The 16742-nt window shown below is 38.4% G+C and overlaps 1 protein-coding gene across 3 annotated transcripts in view; it reads right to left on the bottom strand.

Moving 5' to 3' along the window:
- Positions 1 to 16242, bottom strand: part of SETX (senataxin) — a 36876-nt gene extending 20634 nt beyond the window's left edge. Inside the window, exons 1-12 of one of the 3 annotated variants that reach the window (XM_026860728.1) lie at positions 16014 to 16242; positions 15712 to 15801; positions 15348 to 15605; positions 13890 to 14070; positions 12381 to 12591; positions 12082 to 12191; positions 10073 to 10292; positions 9664 to 9783; positions 8491 to 8662; positions 6842 to 6932; positions 1436 to 5959; positions 494 to 593 (exon numbers count right to left, since the gene is read on the bottom strand). In XM_026860728.1, the coding sequence (XP_026716529.1) occupies positions 494 to 593; positions 1436 to 5959; positions 6842 to 6932; positions 8491 to 8662; positions 9664 to 9783; positions 10073 to 10292; positions 12082 to 12191; positions 12381 to 12591; positions 13890 to 14070; positions 15348 to 15361 (5743 nt within the window). In that variant the 5' untranslated portion in view covers positions 15362 to 15605; positions 15712 to 15801; positions 16014 to 16242. The remainder of the gene's footprint in view (positions 1 to 493; positions 594 to 1435; positions 5960 to 6841; positions 6933 to 8490; positions 8663 to 9663; positions 9784 to 10072; positions 10293 to 12081; positions 12192 to 12380; positions 12592 to 13889; positions 14071 to 15347; positions 15606 to 15711; positions 15802 to 16013) is intronic. The other 2 variants (XM_026860730.1, XM_026860729.1) reach the window with 2 other exon arrangements.
- Between the last annotated feature and the right edge of the window lie 500 nt (positions 16243 to 16742).

Here is a 16742-nt window from a genome sequence, read left to right as displayed (position 1 = left end):
CATTTTAAAATTAGAACATTAAAAGGAAAAGGGTTACAATTACTTTCTGACTATATAAGTACTACAATTAGCATAACGCATATACTTCAGTAATACCCATCTCTTAACTTTTAAAGTTATTAAAGCTATAACAAAACACTTCATATGAAGAGTTTTGACTCCATCCTGCACTCTTAAGCCTGAACATAGCACTGTATAAAAATAGAGCAAGTCAAGGACTATTTTATTTACCAAAAGAAGCTGAAACAAAATCTCAAATGAGACTCAAAGTATTTCAACAGCAAATAACTTTTTGTACTGAACACTTAGCGCACAAATCCCCCGCAAAAAAATGTATGTTACATGCATTCTGTAAACCAGCAAATTCAAGATCCTTTCTGTATTTAAACCAAATTTAAAAAAAATAAATAAAATCTACCTGTAAGTGTTGGTTCTTTATAAGGCATTGTAAAATCAGAAGAGGGTTTTATAAAAAAACCCACAACCCTCTTACCTGTAAAATTTGCCGTATTTGTGTGAGCCCAGAAGTTCTGTAAGTAGAAGTAGTAACTCTTCTCTTCTGCTCTCTGATTTTCCATCCAGTCTTGCACCAGCTACATGTTGGAAAGTAAAAGCTAAATAAAAATACTTTGAAGGGTTTAATGTATCAGAACATCTTATCATGGCTCAAAAGGGCAAAAGTACTGAGCAGAAATAAAAGAAAGCTAACAGACTGTCAAGTACAAGAAATCAAAGAGTCTTACCTATTTTTTTTTAATATAGGCATATACATTACATACAAACACACAAGGCAAATGAAAGCACTTCCTCTCCCCCCACACCCCCCATTTAATGTACTTTCTTATAAAGCTCTTCAAAACAAATTCCCCCAATTGCATTTTCACCTCAAAATACCAGTATTATCCTGGTATTACTTGACTTTCTACTTTATTTCTACAGAAGTGAAGCAATGGCTGAACTTGAAAGCATACAGACTTTAACTGAAGGAACACTGCGTTCTCCCACCCTTAAACTATCAAAGTTAAGCTGTTTAGAAAAAAAGTACTTCTCAGATTAACCTACCCTCTCACATAAATTCTCTACATAAGCCAAAACTACATTCTTATCCTCTTTACAGACACTGTCATTGAAAGATCTGAGGTTCTTAATTTATTTTAAGCTTTACATGCTATAAAGAAAGAGGAATCACCTTCTTTTTTCCCCTCCTTTTGCATGCTACTGTGGGTGCACACTCAAAAAACAAAAAAGCTGAGGTAACATTGACAGTCCCCAATCTTAAACATAACTGTTGATATTTCCCCGAAATCATTCCTTTATTCAGATCTGTACCCAAACACTTTCAGAAGGTAAATAGAGGACATAAAAGAGTTTTTAATCTCTTGATAAAATTTATAAGGGTTGATGAAAACAAACCAAGAGGCAGATACCTACTTACCGTTTCAAAGGCATTTAGCATCATCAAGGGGAAAAACGTACTAAAATACTCATCGTATCCCCGAAACCGGACAGGAACAGAGTGTACTACAGAATGCAGATTAACTGGAGTTCCAACCTGGCTGGCGTAGGTAAACATTTCATAAGTCCAGTGCAGAATTACATCATAAAACAATCTTTCACGCTGCTGACTATCAAGAAAGTTAGAACGTGCTTCTGGGGCAGGCCTTCGGGAAATATTTGAAGCATTGTCATTCTGTCTATTTTGTGACCAGAGAACATTATTAGAACTATGGGGTTGAAGTACTTTACTGGGACTTGGAGACCTGGATGTTTGATTTCCTGCTGGTATGGCCATTGCATTTGGTGGCCTGGCCGCCACTGGTTTTGCTGCATTCAGTTTGCTTTTTGAAGCCGATGGTGGCTTTTTAACATCTTCGAGATCCTTGCTGAAGGCTGCATTCCGTGAAGAACTTGATGAGCTGAAAGTTTTGGTAGTGGAAGGCTTTCTTGTTTTAGAAGGTGGCAGGAGAGAGGGTTTGGCAAACAAGTGATCTGTTTCTGAGCTGGTGCCTGGATGGTTACTAGAGCCCTCTCCTGCTTTTTCCACACAGTCTTTGTACTTCGATTTCACAGGAGTCGAGGATTCATCCTGCTGAAGTCTTTCAGCAGTATCCATTTCCTCTGGCTTTTTACTAGCTACAGTATAATCTTGAACACTTTCCTCCTGAGAACACAAGTCCATATCTATAGGATCTAACTGAGTTAAAAATAAACTATCATCATCCTCCCTGTTTTCATTTGGTTTACTTCCATTTTCTTCTGAAGTTGTCGTCTCACTCTCAGGCTGCACAATGCAACCTTCTCCTGAAGGTTCATCTTTATCTCCAACAAGTGCAGCTGAAGAGAGACTTGAATCCCTAGATACAGGAGGAACCATCATACTGCTATCCTCCAATTTTCTGTTTGAGTCTGAAGAACATGGCATTCTAGAGACATATGTCTCCTTCACAGACAGACTTTCAAATTTTCTCTCACTGGCAGAGGGACAAACTGTCTCCTCCCTTTTTTTCTCTCTTTGGTTTTTGACAGATCTTTCAACAGATGCCAGTTCAAAACTTTTAGGCATTTGTTTCATAGATTTTGTATTCACTTTGCTAACGTTTTTACTTCTACTCTCAGAACTTGCTGCAGGACTTTTCACTCTGACGCTCTTTTGGGGCCTTATCTGCCTTAAAAACTGACGGTCTTGGCAGGCTAGTAATTTTTTATTGTGCTTTACAGACAAAGTCTGAGGAGCAATTAGCTTAGTCTTCTGTTTCTGTGCAACTCCAACTCTCCCTGCAGCTTTACCATGGCTGCGCAATGCAGCTACACTATCTAAAGACCTCTGGGATAATTCAAATGCTTTGCGGGGTGCCTTCTTCAGACCAAGTTTTTCTACAGTTGATGCTGGTGCAGGACGCTGCCGAACTTTCCTTGGAGGAACCACAGCAGGCATTAACCTACCAGGTTGTGAATTTTTTGATGTACTTTGAAGTAATTTATTTTGTGCTGTTTTAAGAACAGGAGGCTTTTTAGGACTTCTTTGACTGGTTCTTGCTATCTCAGATTTCGCTATTTTCTTCCGTGGGCTCATGCTACTTTTCTTAAGGGCCAATTTTGAAGCTAATGAGACATTAGATGTAGATGCTCTGTGTTCAGTCACTTTTGAGTCCAGGGTGAAGTCTTTAGCAACAGTACCTTTGTCTGCAAAATTCTCCAGTTGACCTTTTGGACTTCCCTTACTAACAGATTCTTCCAACGTTGAATTAGTTAGTTTTGTATTATCAGCTTCTTTCTCATGAGAAATGTTTTCTACCTGCTTTTCTGTCAAGTTCGCTGCCTCTTCCATGGTATCATCGCTCATGTAATCCATATCATAACCCCATTCATTTGTGTGATCATTCACTAAGACATCTGAACTACTTCTATCAACCGATGTCAAAACACGATCTTGTTTATACTCTTGAGTTTCTTCCATACTATACACTTGAGTATCTTGCCAAACCGAAAAGACATCATCTTCTGTTTCAAATTCAAAGTACTGAGACTCACAGTCTTCCAGTAACAAGGGAGAGTTTGGAGCCTTTGCTTTTGTTTTGTTACCACTATCAGAAATGCAGCTGGAAGTTGAAGGCTGCTTTTCAGAACACACATTTTCATTCCTTTTTTTTGTTTCCTCCTTGTCAGCCACACCTTTTTCTTCTTCATCGGAAGAGTCTGAAATTATAATGACTTGATTGTCAAGGCTATCGGTATCACAGGGAGACTTGGTACCCTGGTCATCACTGGAAGATCTTACAGCACCTTTCACTTTCCTTTTAATACCACAAATATTTTGAGGCACTGAGGTTTCTTGGTTTGCATCAAAAGGAAAATCAACACCTCTAGCATGCGCAGCTAATTTACTGAGTTCTCTATCAACCTGGGAATCTGTTAAATTATCTTCAGAATCCATCTTCGCAAAATCCTCCTCCTCCTTCCCCACTGAATTTTCTCTCTTGAAATATTCTGAAAATTCAAATAACCTGTCACTTGATTCACACTTCACTGACAGTGGCCTGATCTGAGAAGCAGAGTTGGATATATCCCTCTTGTTTTCAGAGCTAGATGGAACACAACCATTTCCTGAAGTTTTATCCATACAAAATGTCTTTGAAATTTGACCTTTACAGTCATAATTAACCAAGTCATTTAGATTAGGCTGTCCCCAGTCTGAAGTTTGCATGTCAGTGTCTTTCTTAAACAGAGACTTCAACACTGATTTTTCTTCAGTGGCTACTTTTTTCAGTGAGGTGTCACTAATTTCTGGAAGCAAAATACTGCCATCTTCATTTTCCTCCACACCAGGTACATTTTTAGAGGAGCTAGAGCAATCTAGTGGTGTTTCTTTTGATACCTGTTTAGTGAGGACCAGTCCGGATTGAAAAGCACTGCTAACACTCTTCTCCTGTGTACTTTCATAACTCCTTGAAGATGAACTATCAACAGAGATTTCATTTCCACATGATGTATTCACTCCCTGATGTTTATCTTTGCTTGTACACATGTAGTCAGTGCTAAACTTAGATTGCTCTACCTCTGCTTTTGAAGCACTTGTTGCTAAATGGGATTTTTTTAAGTCACATGGCTTTGCTGGCTTCAGTAATTCCGAGGGCCATTTGATTTTCTGTACTTTGTCTTTCAAATTCGCAAGCTTATGTGCATCTACTTTAAACTTTGAAGAGGAACTGGGAGACATACTGCTTTCCTTTACATCTGAGCTATAAACACGTTCTGGAGAACCAATATGAGTTTGAGCAGCCAGATGCATTGGTGTTATGGATGCTGCTTCACATTTGTTTCCCGACTCTTCTCTTCTGAAATCTGAATGCTGGGCGCTTGGATTAAAGCACTGATTATCTGTATCACTTTGCCTTACCACAAGGTCACTGTTTCTATTTTCCTTAACTTTCCCACATATTTTAGGTGCCAAAGAGTCCTGCGGGCAGACATATTCCCACATTGTGAAGTCATTACATTCCTTTTTAATATTCATATCTGTGGGTGTCCAAGATCTTGAACTTTTAAATGCATCTCTACATTCCTCTTCCCAGGCAGTCTCTCTTCTAGGGAAAGGGTTCTCTCTAGAATCTCCACCTCTGCCTTCCTTCCATACAGCAACAAATGGTGAACAAAGGTCATCTCTGCTGTGTGCACCCATCTCAAATCCATCACTATATACACTCCTCTCTTGCTTTATAGAGGCGGCAGGCAAAGTGGTAGAGTTTGTGTTTCCTACAGACATGGAGGTATTCAATACTTTGTCCTTTATACTTCTTATAACTTGCCTTAAACACATTTGTAATTCCTGGGTTTCCTGGATGTTCAGCTGCCAACCTGAAGATAGATTTGCTCGCAAAAGAAGATTGAGTTTGTCTAGGTATTGCTTGCAAAGAGTATGCTGCCCAAGTTGATAGCCTTCTTTAAGAAGGCTCCGTATCAACTGCACGCAGGCATGCTGCACAGAGTTAGAGGCTTGTAAAGATACTGCTGATGAACCTCTTGCATAGTGTCCAGATGCTTTTTCAGTGCACCGTGTAAATGCTATACCTGGAAGCTTAGCACATCTCACCACTGCTTCCACCCATTCTTGGGAGCTAATCCACAGCAAATGCAGGCACTTTTTATTTCTGTGTAGTTCAATAATCGACACCAAGATCAGGAGAAAAAATTCAGAGATTTTGTCACACTGCTGCATTCTTTCATTGAGAATACCTCTGATTTCTGAGCAGAGGTAGTGAATGACCTCTACTATATATGCTACACCCAAGTCCTTGAGATCCATAAGTGACTGAACAAAAGGGATGAACCACAGAAACGTGCTGTGATGGACACGCATCTCTCTGCCAATATCAGACTGAAGCACATTAGCCAGTGTTTGCATGTCTTCGTACATGTTGGGGCAGTAGTCTGGACAAATGGCTGTCTTCCAGCCAGTATCCTGAAAAATAAATTCACCACACATCATCTTCATTATGTGCATCTGCAGTGTTTTATCTGCCAGGTTTGTATTCTAGCTATAAAGGTTACTTTCTTTCAAATATATGTTTGTTAAATGGTAACACCTTTAAAGTAAGTCAAAAGTAGAGTAACATCCTAAAGTAAGTCAAAAATCAAAATTTTTAAAAATGCAAAAAATAAAGATCAACGCATAACGCATGTATAATGAACTCATTTCCTAAAACAACCTATGAAATAAGTGTAAAGTAGTACTTCCTTTAAAAACCACTGTGAAACCCTCCAAAGACGATGTTATACCGATATAATTTAACGTTAGATAATCAAATATACATTTAAAGCCTTCAAAAGACATTCATGAATACAACACCATCAAGAGAAGAACACACTCAAAAATGTTTACTCTGCTTTATAACAAGAAACAAAATAGTGCCATTTTGGAGCACAATCTAATGTCTGAAAGTATATCAAAGCATATGTCATTACTCCATAATCAATATATTTGTATTTTAAACAAATATACCAAGAAACAATAAAAAAAATAAAAAATCAGCAGCTTTTTTAAAAAACTTAATTCAGAGTTTTCATTTGAGGTACCAATGTTTGTTTCAATCTTGATATGAATTCTTGGGCTTTAATACCATCTCTGTCTAATTCACAAACACATTCTTCTTTCCTCTTACAGCCTGAAAGTACCAGCTAAACAAGTGACCAGACTGGCACACAATAGTGACATACATTTTTTCTTTACAACATACACTGCTTCTCTTGGGTATCTTCCCCTCTGTATTTTATAGATGGTTTAAATTGACAGTGTCATTCAGCGATCAGAGTTCAAAGAACAGGGAAATAAAATATTTAATACCTTTTGGGGCTTTTCTGTGTTATAATTATACACCATCTGACTGCAAGTAACCATGTCATCACCACAGTCTGACTCCGGTTCAGATTTCATCCTAAAAAGAAATACAAACTATTACAGACTCCACACAACTGACGAAGTACAAGAAAGCCAACTGGCCAAGAAGATTTTACTTTGCAGCTACTGATCATGTGACTTAGACTTTGTCAGCAGTAAAACATACCTACGAAAAGATATCGTATTTAAAATTGTTTTAGTTCTATCCTGCCTGTTAAGAGGCAGGGGAAGCAACTGCCTCAGGAAAGAGTTTTCTAGTAAGCCATGGATTTTACTACCTAGAACACACACCCAGAAGAATTGCATTTGCTTTGAATTTTCTATGCATAGATGCAGTTCACTCATGACTACGTACTCATAAACTCTGGATGCAACTATTTGAACATAACACTTAAATAGCTTGTTTATCTGAAGAAAATCTCCTTTACTATCCCTTCCTCAGCACCTGTAACATTCCTTATATACGTATCTGTATCTACAACATTAGAGACCCTGTGTGTATAAAAATACTGAACATTTAAGTCATTACAAATCAAAGTTGATGCATAATACATCAGAGGAAAACAGTAAACAAGTGGTATGGTTGTCCAGGAACTATTTTCCCACCAACCTTTTAAAGTAAGGCACAACTTCAGTTTTCCAAAATCAGAAGTGTTCCTAAAGTCTTGGGACCTTACGTAGCAAAATTCTTTTCCATCAAAGCTATTTCTAGCTTTCCCAGTAGTGTACTGACTTCTGCACAGAATAAAGCACTTTACCTAATTAACTTCCAGTTCAATACTAACAATATTGTCACTCAGAAGTGATTCCAAAAAAAATCAATTTTATCTTAGGATGTAAGTATATGAAGACAAAACCTTTCAAAGGAGTATCTGATGCCTGCTACATGTTTTAAAGAATTTCCTTTCCAAAAGTTCACTATGTTATCCAAGCTATTAGAGAACAGTTCCATGCATTTTATTATTTCCCTGACAGGAATAGATTCAGAAAAGGCATAAAACTTTTAAAACCATACAGCAGCATTAAGTAAATCTAATCTTGAGAAATATTTGAGGCTTAACATAAGCTGAAAGTAAACTCACATCAGTTGTCACCTGGAACTACAATAAAATCTAAAACAATGTCATCCACTGAAAATCCAGAAATATCCATAATTTTACTAGGTTAAATCCATAATTTTACTAAGAGTCTCAAACTTGGCAATACTCATTAATCTTAAGTGCAAGATGGTTATAGCACTAAATAAGCACTAAACAGTTATCAGCCTTCCTGATTCAGAAAAAAAAAAAAATTATCGAAAAGTGCAACAGTAGTCAAAAAGTGCACAGTAGTCAAAAAGTTGTTTTGTGTTTTGTTTTTCTGTGGGTTTTTTGTGTTTGTTTTTTGGTTTTTGTTTTTTTTTTAAGAACCTCACAATTTTAACGGACCTAGTTCATCTCTTCATTGCTTCAAGTTGGCAACATCTGATTTTTTTCCTTGCCATTTCCCTCCCTCAACACAAATTAAGGCAACACTGACAAGAAAACCAAGACCAAGCTACTACACTACCTTGTATTAAAATCATAAAACTGTTCTAGTCTCTTAATAAAACTGACCTCTTAAAGCTACTGCGTATATTTCTTATTTCATTGTTGTAGCTCACACTGTTGATAATGGTTTGAAAGGCTTGGACAGGATCAATAAGCTGACCCCATACTTTAGATCCGAGCTGATCCAAAATAACCATGAAACAATGCAGCGCAGGCCAGAAGGGGTCAGCAGAATCATCTGAAACATAACAGTAATATTGGGGAGAGTTGAAATGCAAGAGTCCTGTACATTCTTAGACTAAGCTCAAGTTGAAAGTATTTGGTTTTCATTGATTTTTCTTAAATATTAATGTAACGATACGTATTCTACTAAGCCGCAACTATACTTTTTAACTGGGAAAAACTAAAAAGATGAAAAAAGTCAACCTCATTCACCCATACAGACACTGCTCTTTATGCAGTCTTAAATCAAGAGGAATCTGGGTAACTTTTACTAACATTCCCTATCTCTGTGAAACTGATTCTTCCACACTGATTTCTGCAGTGCTGTTCTAAGAAGTGAGTACAACTTACACTGTTATCACAATTTACACTTCAAATTCAAGCCAGAAGCAATTGGTTTTCCTTCAAGTGTGTTCTTCCTTCTTCATATAAGATAATATCATATCCTCAATAAACATGCTAAGTTTATAAATATCTAGTCACTTAAGAAGCAGCCCTGGTCTTGAGTTCATGTGCCATTCCTGGGCTATGCTGTGGCATGTGGCCTACAAGAACGGCCCAAGGGCTACTAGTCTAAACTCCCAGCTGCAAAAGGGACTCCCTCAGACAGACAGAGGAGTCAAGTTTTACGCAAGTTGCAGCAGTTTAGAAGGTATTTCTTTATTTTAGGACACAAAATTCAAACGTCATGCCACACATTCCCATACAACCTGTACATTCAATGAAAACAATATAGTAGAAATTATAGATCTGTCCTCTCAAAAGCTCTAAACCAGCCTTACGCAAAGCACTATCAACCCTTCTCCATTTAAAAGTTTGTTTGAAACTCATTTTTCAGTATTTGTCAGTATTGCCTAAATATTGTGCAATACTGCCCATCCTCCAGAAAATAAACAAGCTTCAGTTAAAACCACCTCACCATTACACTACTAAGAATTTATTCATCAAACAAGGAAGTTTGATGAAGATGAAAAATAAGCTATGAACTGTAGTAATCTCAGTATCAAAACTAGTTACCAGCTGCTTCTTTCTCCATGGTGTGAAGTATAGACTGCATGAAATCATTTTGTTTGTCTGGGCCCAGTAACAAGGAGTCCATAGCTTGTTCTTCCAGCACTGTCAGCAACATACAAATCCCTATCGAAAAAAAAAAGCAACCTGTCTGTATATTTGCAAAACTTTGTTATAACTTTCACCAAATCAAGGATCATTTCCCAATGCCATTACCAGTGTAACAAGAGATCAGCAGCAACCCAAAACTAATTAAGTGCTGCCTCACTGCTGCAGCTGTGCAACATTCCATTTTCCTATTTAACATGCCCCAAAGCATACAGCCCCTATGAAATAGTAGAACTCTGACTTCAAAGAAGTGCTTAGAAGATGAGAGACTACACGTAGAAATTAATTTCTGATCATAAATACTCACCTAGCCAATAGTTCTTGTAGTTGGCAGTATCATACAAATGAGATGGCAGAAGGATGAGTTTACCCTTCTCAACCACTGAAGAGCTGTAAATATCTGGCCTCTCAAAAAGCCCCAACTCAATAACTCTGAACAAGCAAGTCAGCACTTCCTGTAGGTCATAGTAATCATCCCTGTCAACCTTCCCTAAATTCCTTGCTGTTAGGATGGCCCATCGACGAATCTAAGCATTGAAACAAGAAAGTTATACATTAATAACAAATAAAATCACGATGCTGTAAGATTAGGAATCACTGCTACTACAAAATGGACAAAAGTGTATTTTTACTACAGTAATTGCAAGTAAGAGTTAGTCTTTTTCCAAAATAACCTTAGATACAGGCTTACTATACTTACGAGATGTTGGTAACAAAGAAGTTAAAATTCAGGGTAATATATAGAAATAAAACTCCTTGGGATTCATGTGACAAAGGGGCAGCATTTGGTTTTTGTTCTTGCCTTATACTTAGGACAACTTGAAAATCTGTAGTCCCCACTGGTGTTGAAGGAAGCCACTCCTGGAAACTGTACAGCCACAACCTGCCCACCAGCCACAGCCAATGTAACCTGACTCTCCAAAGCACATCAAGAGGCAGGAAAACAATAGTATGAACTCACACAACAAACAGCCCACTTGAGTTACAGTTCAGTGCCCCTTTGACAGCTACACGTCCAAATTCAGTTTACAGAAACACACCACACAGGGACATTTCCAAGCTCACGCAAAGAAAGCACTCCATCGCCCTTCAATATTAACACGGTGCATGAAATTAGGATTCACTGTTTCAACAGGCCCTCCCAATTGTAGCAGGGTCTTATGTTCCTAAAATCTCTATATTATCACTATTTTCCAGTACTCTTCCCTGTTACTGGTATCGGTTTCGCTTCTAGGATGCATGTATGTAGTCTGAAGGAACACCCTTCTTGCTGGATAATACATTATCTCCAAAACAATGTAGAAAAGCAGGAACTCTAGACACATCTGTACTGCTTTGAGAAACTCAGGGGTGGTGGTTTGTTGGTTTGTTGTTTGGTTTTTTTTTTTTAAATCTCTCAAATCCTTTTAACCAGCAAAAAACAGAACTGTTGGTAACAACTGCAAAGCCTCTCAACCCTTCCAACCTAGACACATTTCCAGTATTCCAAAAATTTCTCTTTTTGTTACTTTCTTAAGAGACTGGATTGAAAAAGAGAGCAGTCTCCACTATCTACACCAGCATGAATCATACTAAGATCAGCTGATACTTTAAATGCCACAAAGAATGAAGCAGTCCTGTTTACACTTTCAAATGAACTAATGAACTTTTGACCTCTGACTGTTTGACTGTTCAATATGAAACTATCCCATATGGATTCAGGCCAAAAAAAAAAAAAAAAAAAAAAAAAAAAAAAAAAAAGATCTGCAGAGTTTTGAGCTGTCTCACCACAGAACACACAAATGCATTAAAACACTGTATTGCCTCGTTTATAATGACAAAATTCAGTGACAATTAAAAGCATTTCAGAGGAAGTACACTGCTGAGCATCTCCTCGTGCAAGTAACTACACTAATCTCAATTTTTTCAATTTTAAGATTCTGAATATTACTAACATGTGAAAGCTTCTAGGGATGGAGAAAGAACAGGGAAGAAGGGGATTAATATGTTAAGTTACAAACCCAGACCCACTTAAGAATTCCATTTGGAAGTATGGGGCATAAATTTAGAGTTTGGTTGAACATCTGTAACTTCTGCTGACTAAATGCAAACAATGAAGTGATTCTAGAAGTTATTACAAAAGAATCTTCTCTCCTTCAGCAACAGCAACTACATTCCTGTAGAAATCTCATTTATATAAAGACAAAGAAAAATACAGAAAAATCAAACACCTGAAATAAGAATATGAAAATACTAGCATTCAGTATAATTAAAAATAAGAATCTGTTCTGATACTATTTAAAACTCAGTTTTAGCAGAATGAAAAGTGTAACTTACCAGTTCATTTGGGTGTACCAAAAAGAGATAAATTCCCGCATATTTCTCAAAGACCTGAAAGGAGCAGTGACTTTGTTCCATTCTACAGAGCACTTCTACACACAGCTCAGCTAAAAGGATAAACAGTTATGGTAAGCACTAATTTATATGCTCACAAAACCAAAACCACACTATTTAGTGTCAAAATAAGTATAACACACACACACACACACTTATTTCTGTTTAACTACTATTTGCTATTTTCACCTTCTTCAGTAGAAACACCACCATTCCCTGCCAACTATATATGAGATACATACCGACTCTCTCATGCAGCAGCAGATATGGGTATTTCAGCATTTCTATAAGGGGCACTCGCAGGTTATTTTCAAAATCTGGGCCCACATAACCAGAGAGTTGTGTGTCTCCATTCTCATCCACTATAAACAACTCATCATCATCTCCAGCTTCTTCTTGCATGGATTTCTCAATGTGGGCAACAAGACGGGAGGTTTCCAGCTCCCACAAGACCTATTCAGTGGGGAAAAAAACAACCAATCAAAGTGCATTTAGGAAGAAAGTGATTATTTATTATTACATGCCAAAACCTTAACTAGACTTTCAAAATTTAATTTTGAAAAGTTTCTTTCCAAACGTGGCGTGAAACAAAGTTTTGACATGGAATTCAGATTGCGAAAATGACAAAATTCTCACTTCAAATTTAAGCTTATAAAGCAATGTTTAAAAGAGTGGCATTCAAACCTAAAGCATTTCTATAATTCTGTTAAATATTCATAAACTATTTCAGTAATTATTTCAGGCCATAGTTTAGTCACAAAACTTTGTTCCACTGGTCAATATAAAGAAGTGCATGTTACAGAAAACAATCCTATTTACAAAGATGGGAAAAGCAATTTTTAAATCTTGCTTTCTCACCTATTTTGCAATGTATTAGTGGAAGGGAGTGAATGTAAATAATGCAAACAGACTGACTGACTTGCTGAATATTTGTAGGGGATTCAGCTCACTTAACATTCCTCATCTAAAGTGCTCCAAATCTAAACTAGAAACCAAGGTTATTTCCTACATTTAATAGACACAGAAAAGAACTTTCAGCAGGCCAGCCACTCATTTCCAATCTGTGCTCAGGTGGGATTGCCCTCTGGAGAAATCTAGCTAAATCAGCTAGATTTCTGACATCTGTATTATGATCAATTAGCTACAAACATTCATTTTACATACACATGCACCTAAGGGGAAAAAAGCTTTTCAAAATGCAAAATTGGATACTAGTGAGGGAGTTACCAAAGTTTTAAAACTTTTTGGATTGTTTTTAATTACACAGTCTCACAGGCTTGCAAGATCAGATCTCTGAAATTCCAGCACAGTACAAAACTACAGATGAGAAATTAAAACAAAGAAGAAGAGGAACAAACCCAAAGCTGAACAGAAGCCAGCAGAAGGAAGAAAATACATTAAAGAAAGAAAGCGTTGTTTGGCAGGTGTTCTTTCTTTCAGACATCAAACCAACACAGCATGAAAAAAGTTCAAGCTATAATGTCTAGTCAGCAACTTCCCACTACTGTTTTAGTTCTCAGTAATTTGAATATATGCAAAACAAGATTAATTTTGGTTTACAACCAGCTCTCTGCAACAGTATCAAAAAAGAAGACAGTTAAAACCCTATTCCCAAAAACCAATAAAACACAACCCCTGCACAAAACTCTCCCCTACACTGAGGCTGGACCACAGAAGTCTCTTCTGAAGTTCTCCTTCAGTTCTGAGTCCTCCCCCTCAGTAATGGCACAGGAGCCACATTTCTTAATTACCTCATGCAACCTTGGCAATTTTTCCTTTGCTTTGTGGTATTCAACCACACACTCCAAGCAGTAACAGAGATCATCACTGGATCCTTCAAGATCTTCCGGGGACAACCGTTTAGAAGCATAGCTCTTCAGGAACTCAGTGGTGTCAGAACCACTAAGTGTGCACCATCGACATGTGCTCATTCTTTAGATAAAAAGAAGAAGGAATTAACAGAAGTCCAAAGACTGAAAACAGCAAAATGTTCCCTTTCAGCCACAATAGTACCTAATTTTCAAACATGAGAAGTATCAGGATTTATGTAACTCGTTAGCAGCCTACATGCTTATGTTCTTATGCTGTACAGATGCATGTAATTAAATGAAGAAATACTAATTAAAGCATTAAATGAACATTACAGAAAAATGCTTGCTGAATGGCAAACAAAAGTAAAGTTATATATAAAACATGAAAATTCACTTTACATGCAAAAAAAAAAACCCCTCATCCACACTTAACAGAGTTTCCAGAACTATAATGCTTAAATTCATTACATTGTTTTACCAGTATTGTTGTAAAAGGATAAAAGAGCAAAAACTTAGCAAAAGACAAAAAGAAAATGTTTCTCATAGAATCTGCAGCTGAGAATCTAAGGGTTTTTTGTAACCAGGATCACTATTGCTATAAACAAATCTATGGTTGCTTAGTTCTATTGTATAGTTGAGATTTATCAGCAAAAGTAATCTGAAAACATGCTGTGGGAAGTAGCTGGTTTTGTGTCCTTTAGGTGAATTTAACTCATTATAATACAAAAACCACACCTCTATAACTTAAAGTTACCCACCTCTTCACAGAGCCCCTCACCCTTTGAGCTTGTGTACATCAATAGGTAGATACTGTGACTTTAAATGAAAGCGAGGAATAAAACTAGCCAATAGTTACACAGAGTTGTGGGTTTGTGTGTTCAGAATCAAATAAATATGGTGTGTGTTTGTAAGTCTGATGCCTAGCACCCTTTCCTGGGCAGAACTGTAACAAACACAAATAACTCTGTGTGTTAATTGGCTCTTTACACACTAGGTGAAGAACCCTCTTTTGCAGACAACTGTATCTGCAAAATCTAGGTCTAATTAGAACAAAATTTAATTAGGTTTTTTGCTTAATCTCTTGCTAAAATTTATAGGTCAACAAATCCCTGTTGCTAAAAGCAAAGGCTATTTATGCAAAACTTTCCTGTCTTCATCAATATAGTTGGGAAGCATCATAAAATTCTCACCACAGATTGCTTCCTCTAAAAATAAAACTTCTTCACTAAGCAGCAATACAGTCATCTCAAATCCTGCTAGTCTGAAAAAGTCAACAGAATACTGGAAAAGCATGAACGCTTGAAGTTAACTAGGTTAAAAAAAAAAGACTGAAATTGCTTCTGATATTTAGCATAACAAGGAATGCAAAAGGGAAATCTAGGTAAAGCAAAACCATACATTTTCTCATACATACGTACTGAGGGAAAAAAAATAATTGTGGTATCGACCTTTAGAACAGGAAACTATTTGCTGTGCAGGTGTGCTGGGTCACATGGTGGGAAAGAGAAGAGCGGTGGCCTGCCTCCAGGGAAGGGGTCCTACGCTTTCAGCCGTACATGCCCTCGAGTACAGCACAGCAAAGCATTATCTTCAGTAATCCATCCCCTGGTCACCGAGTCTTGACGGTGTCTGGAGCCTTGATTGTATTTCGAGGATCTAGAGCAAAACAGCAATCATCAGAAATCGGTTCAGTTCACACGTTATCGACTAAAAGATGTTTTAGTATTTAGATTAAAAGACTTCGTATTAAACACGCACTTACTGAAGCGGTATGACTGCAACTGAATCCCTTCTGTCATTCAAATACAGCAATACGGTGTATATCGCACCTTCTTCTAACAAAAGGTGCTGTCTACGCACATTAAGCAAGTAAATCGCTTAAACAAGCGTGCACGGATACAGAACCCTTTACCTGCAACGCTTTAACAGCTGCCCACTGATGAGCAGCGGCACCTGCTCATAGAAACACCCCAGCGGAGACGGGGCGAAGTTTCTGTTTTCCCCGTTCAAGCCGCCGCAGCCACTCCCTCGTTTCCCCGCCCGCGGAGCCCCCCGAGCACTTACCAACCGCTCCCCCAGGAGCACCCGTCCGAGCACCGCAGCTGCCCGGTCCCACCGCCCCAGGAGGCCGCCCGAGGCGGGGAGCGCGCCGCTGCCTTCCCGCCACTGCAGGCCCGGCGGGGCAGCGCCTCCCCTGAGGCGGAGGGAGGGAGCGGGACTGCGACAAAAGGGAAGCCGAGTGGAGCGCGGGCCCCTCCGCCGCTCACGGCAGGGGCGAAGCCGCCTCCCGCCCCTCCCCGCACCTCCCATGCAGGTGAGGAGCCATTTCCTTACTCCATTCCCAGAGCTGCGGCAAGGAGGGACACAGTCTCTTCCTTTTTTTCATGTGTGGCAGAAGTCAGGTCTGTGTCATAGCTCCAAGTTTACAGTTCCCACCCTGGCTTGCTTATGCATTTTTGTCAGAGAAATTGCATTTTAAAGGAGCAACAGGCCTCCCGCCCTGGGGTGAACTACGAGGTGGAGAGCTCCCGGCTCATGTACAAGGTAGCAAAGATGCCTCAGAAAAATATTTCAAAAGGTGTTTTCAAAGCCCCAAAATGCAAGACAACCAATGTATGGAACAAGATACTGAAGCTAAAATGAAGACATCCATCTTGTCTATACTACTGACTAGCAGACAACTGCTTCAGTCTATAAATATTGCCATCAGGACAGGCCCAATTTGAGCTCTCCCTGGACTCATTCCAGGTGACTCTCCCTGAGCAGGGACACCTCTCAAGGTCTGATATTCCT

Source organism: Athene cunicularia (genome assembly GCF_003259725.1).
Source record: "Athene cunicularia isolate RWA chromosome 17 unlocalized genomic scaffold, athCun1 chr17_part1, whole genome shotgun sequence".
NCBI classification, from domain to species: Eukaryota; Metazoa; Chordata; class Aves; order Strigiformes; family Strigidae; genus Athene; species Athene cunicularia.
This window is presented reverse-complemented; position numbering and strand designations above follow the sequence as displayed.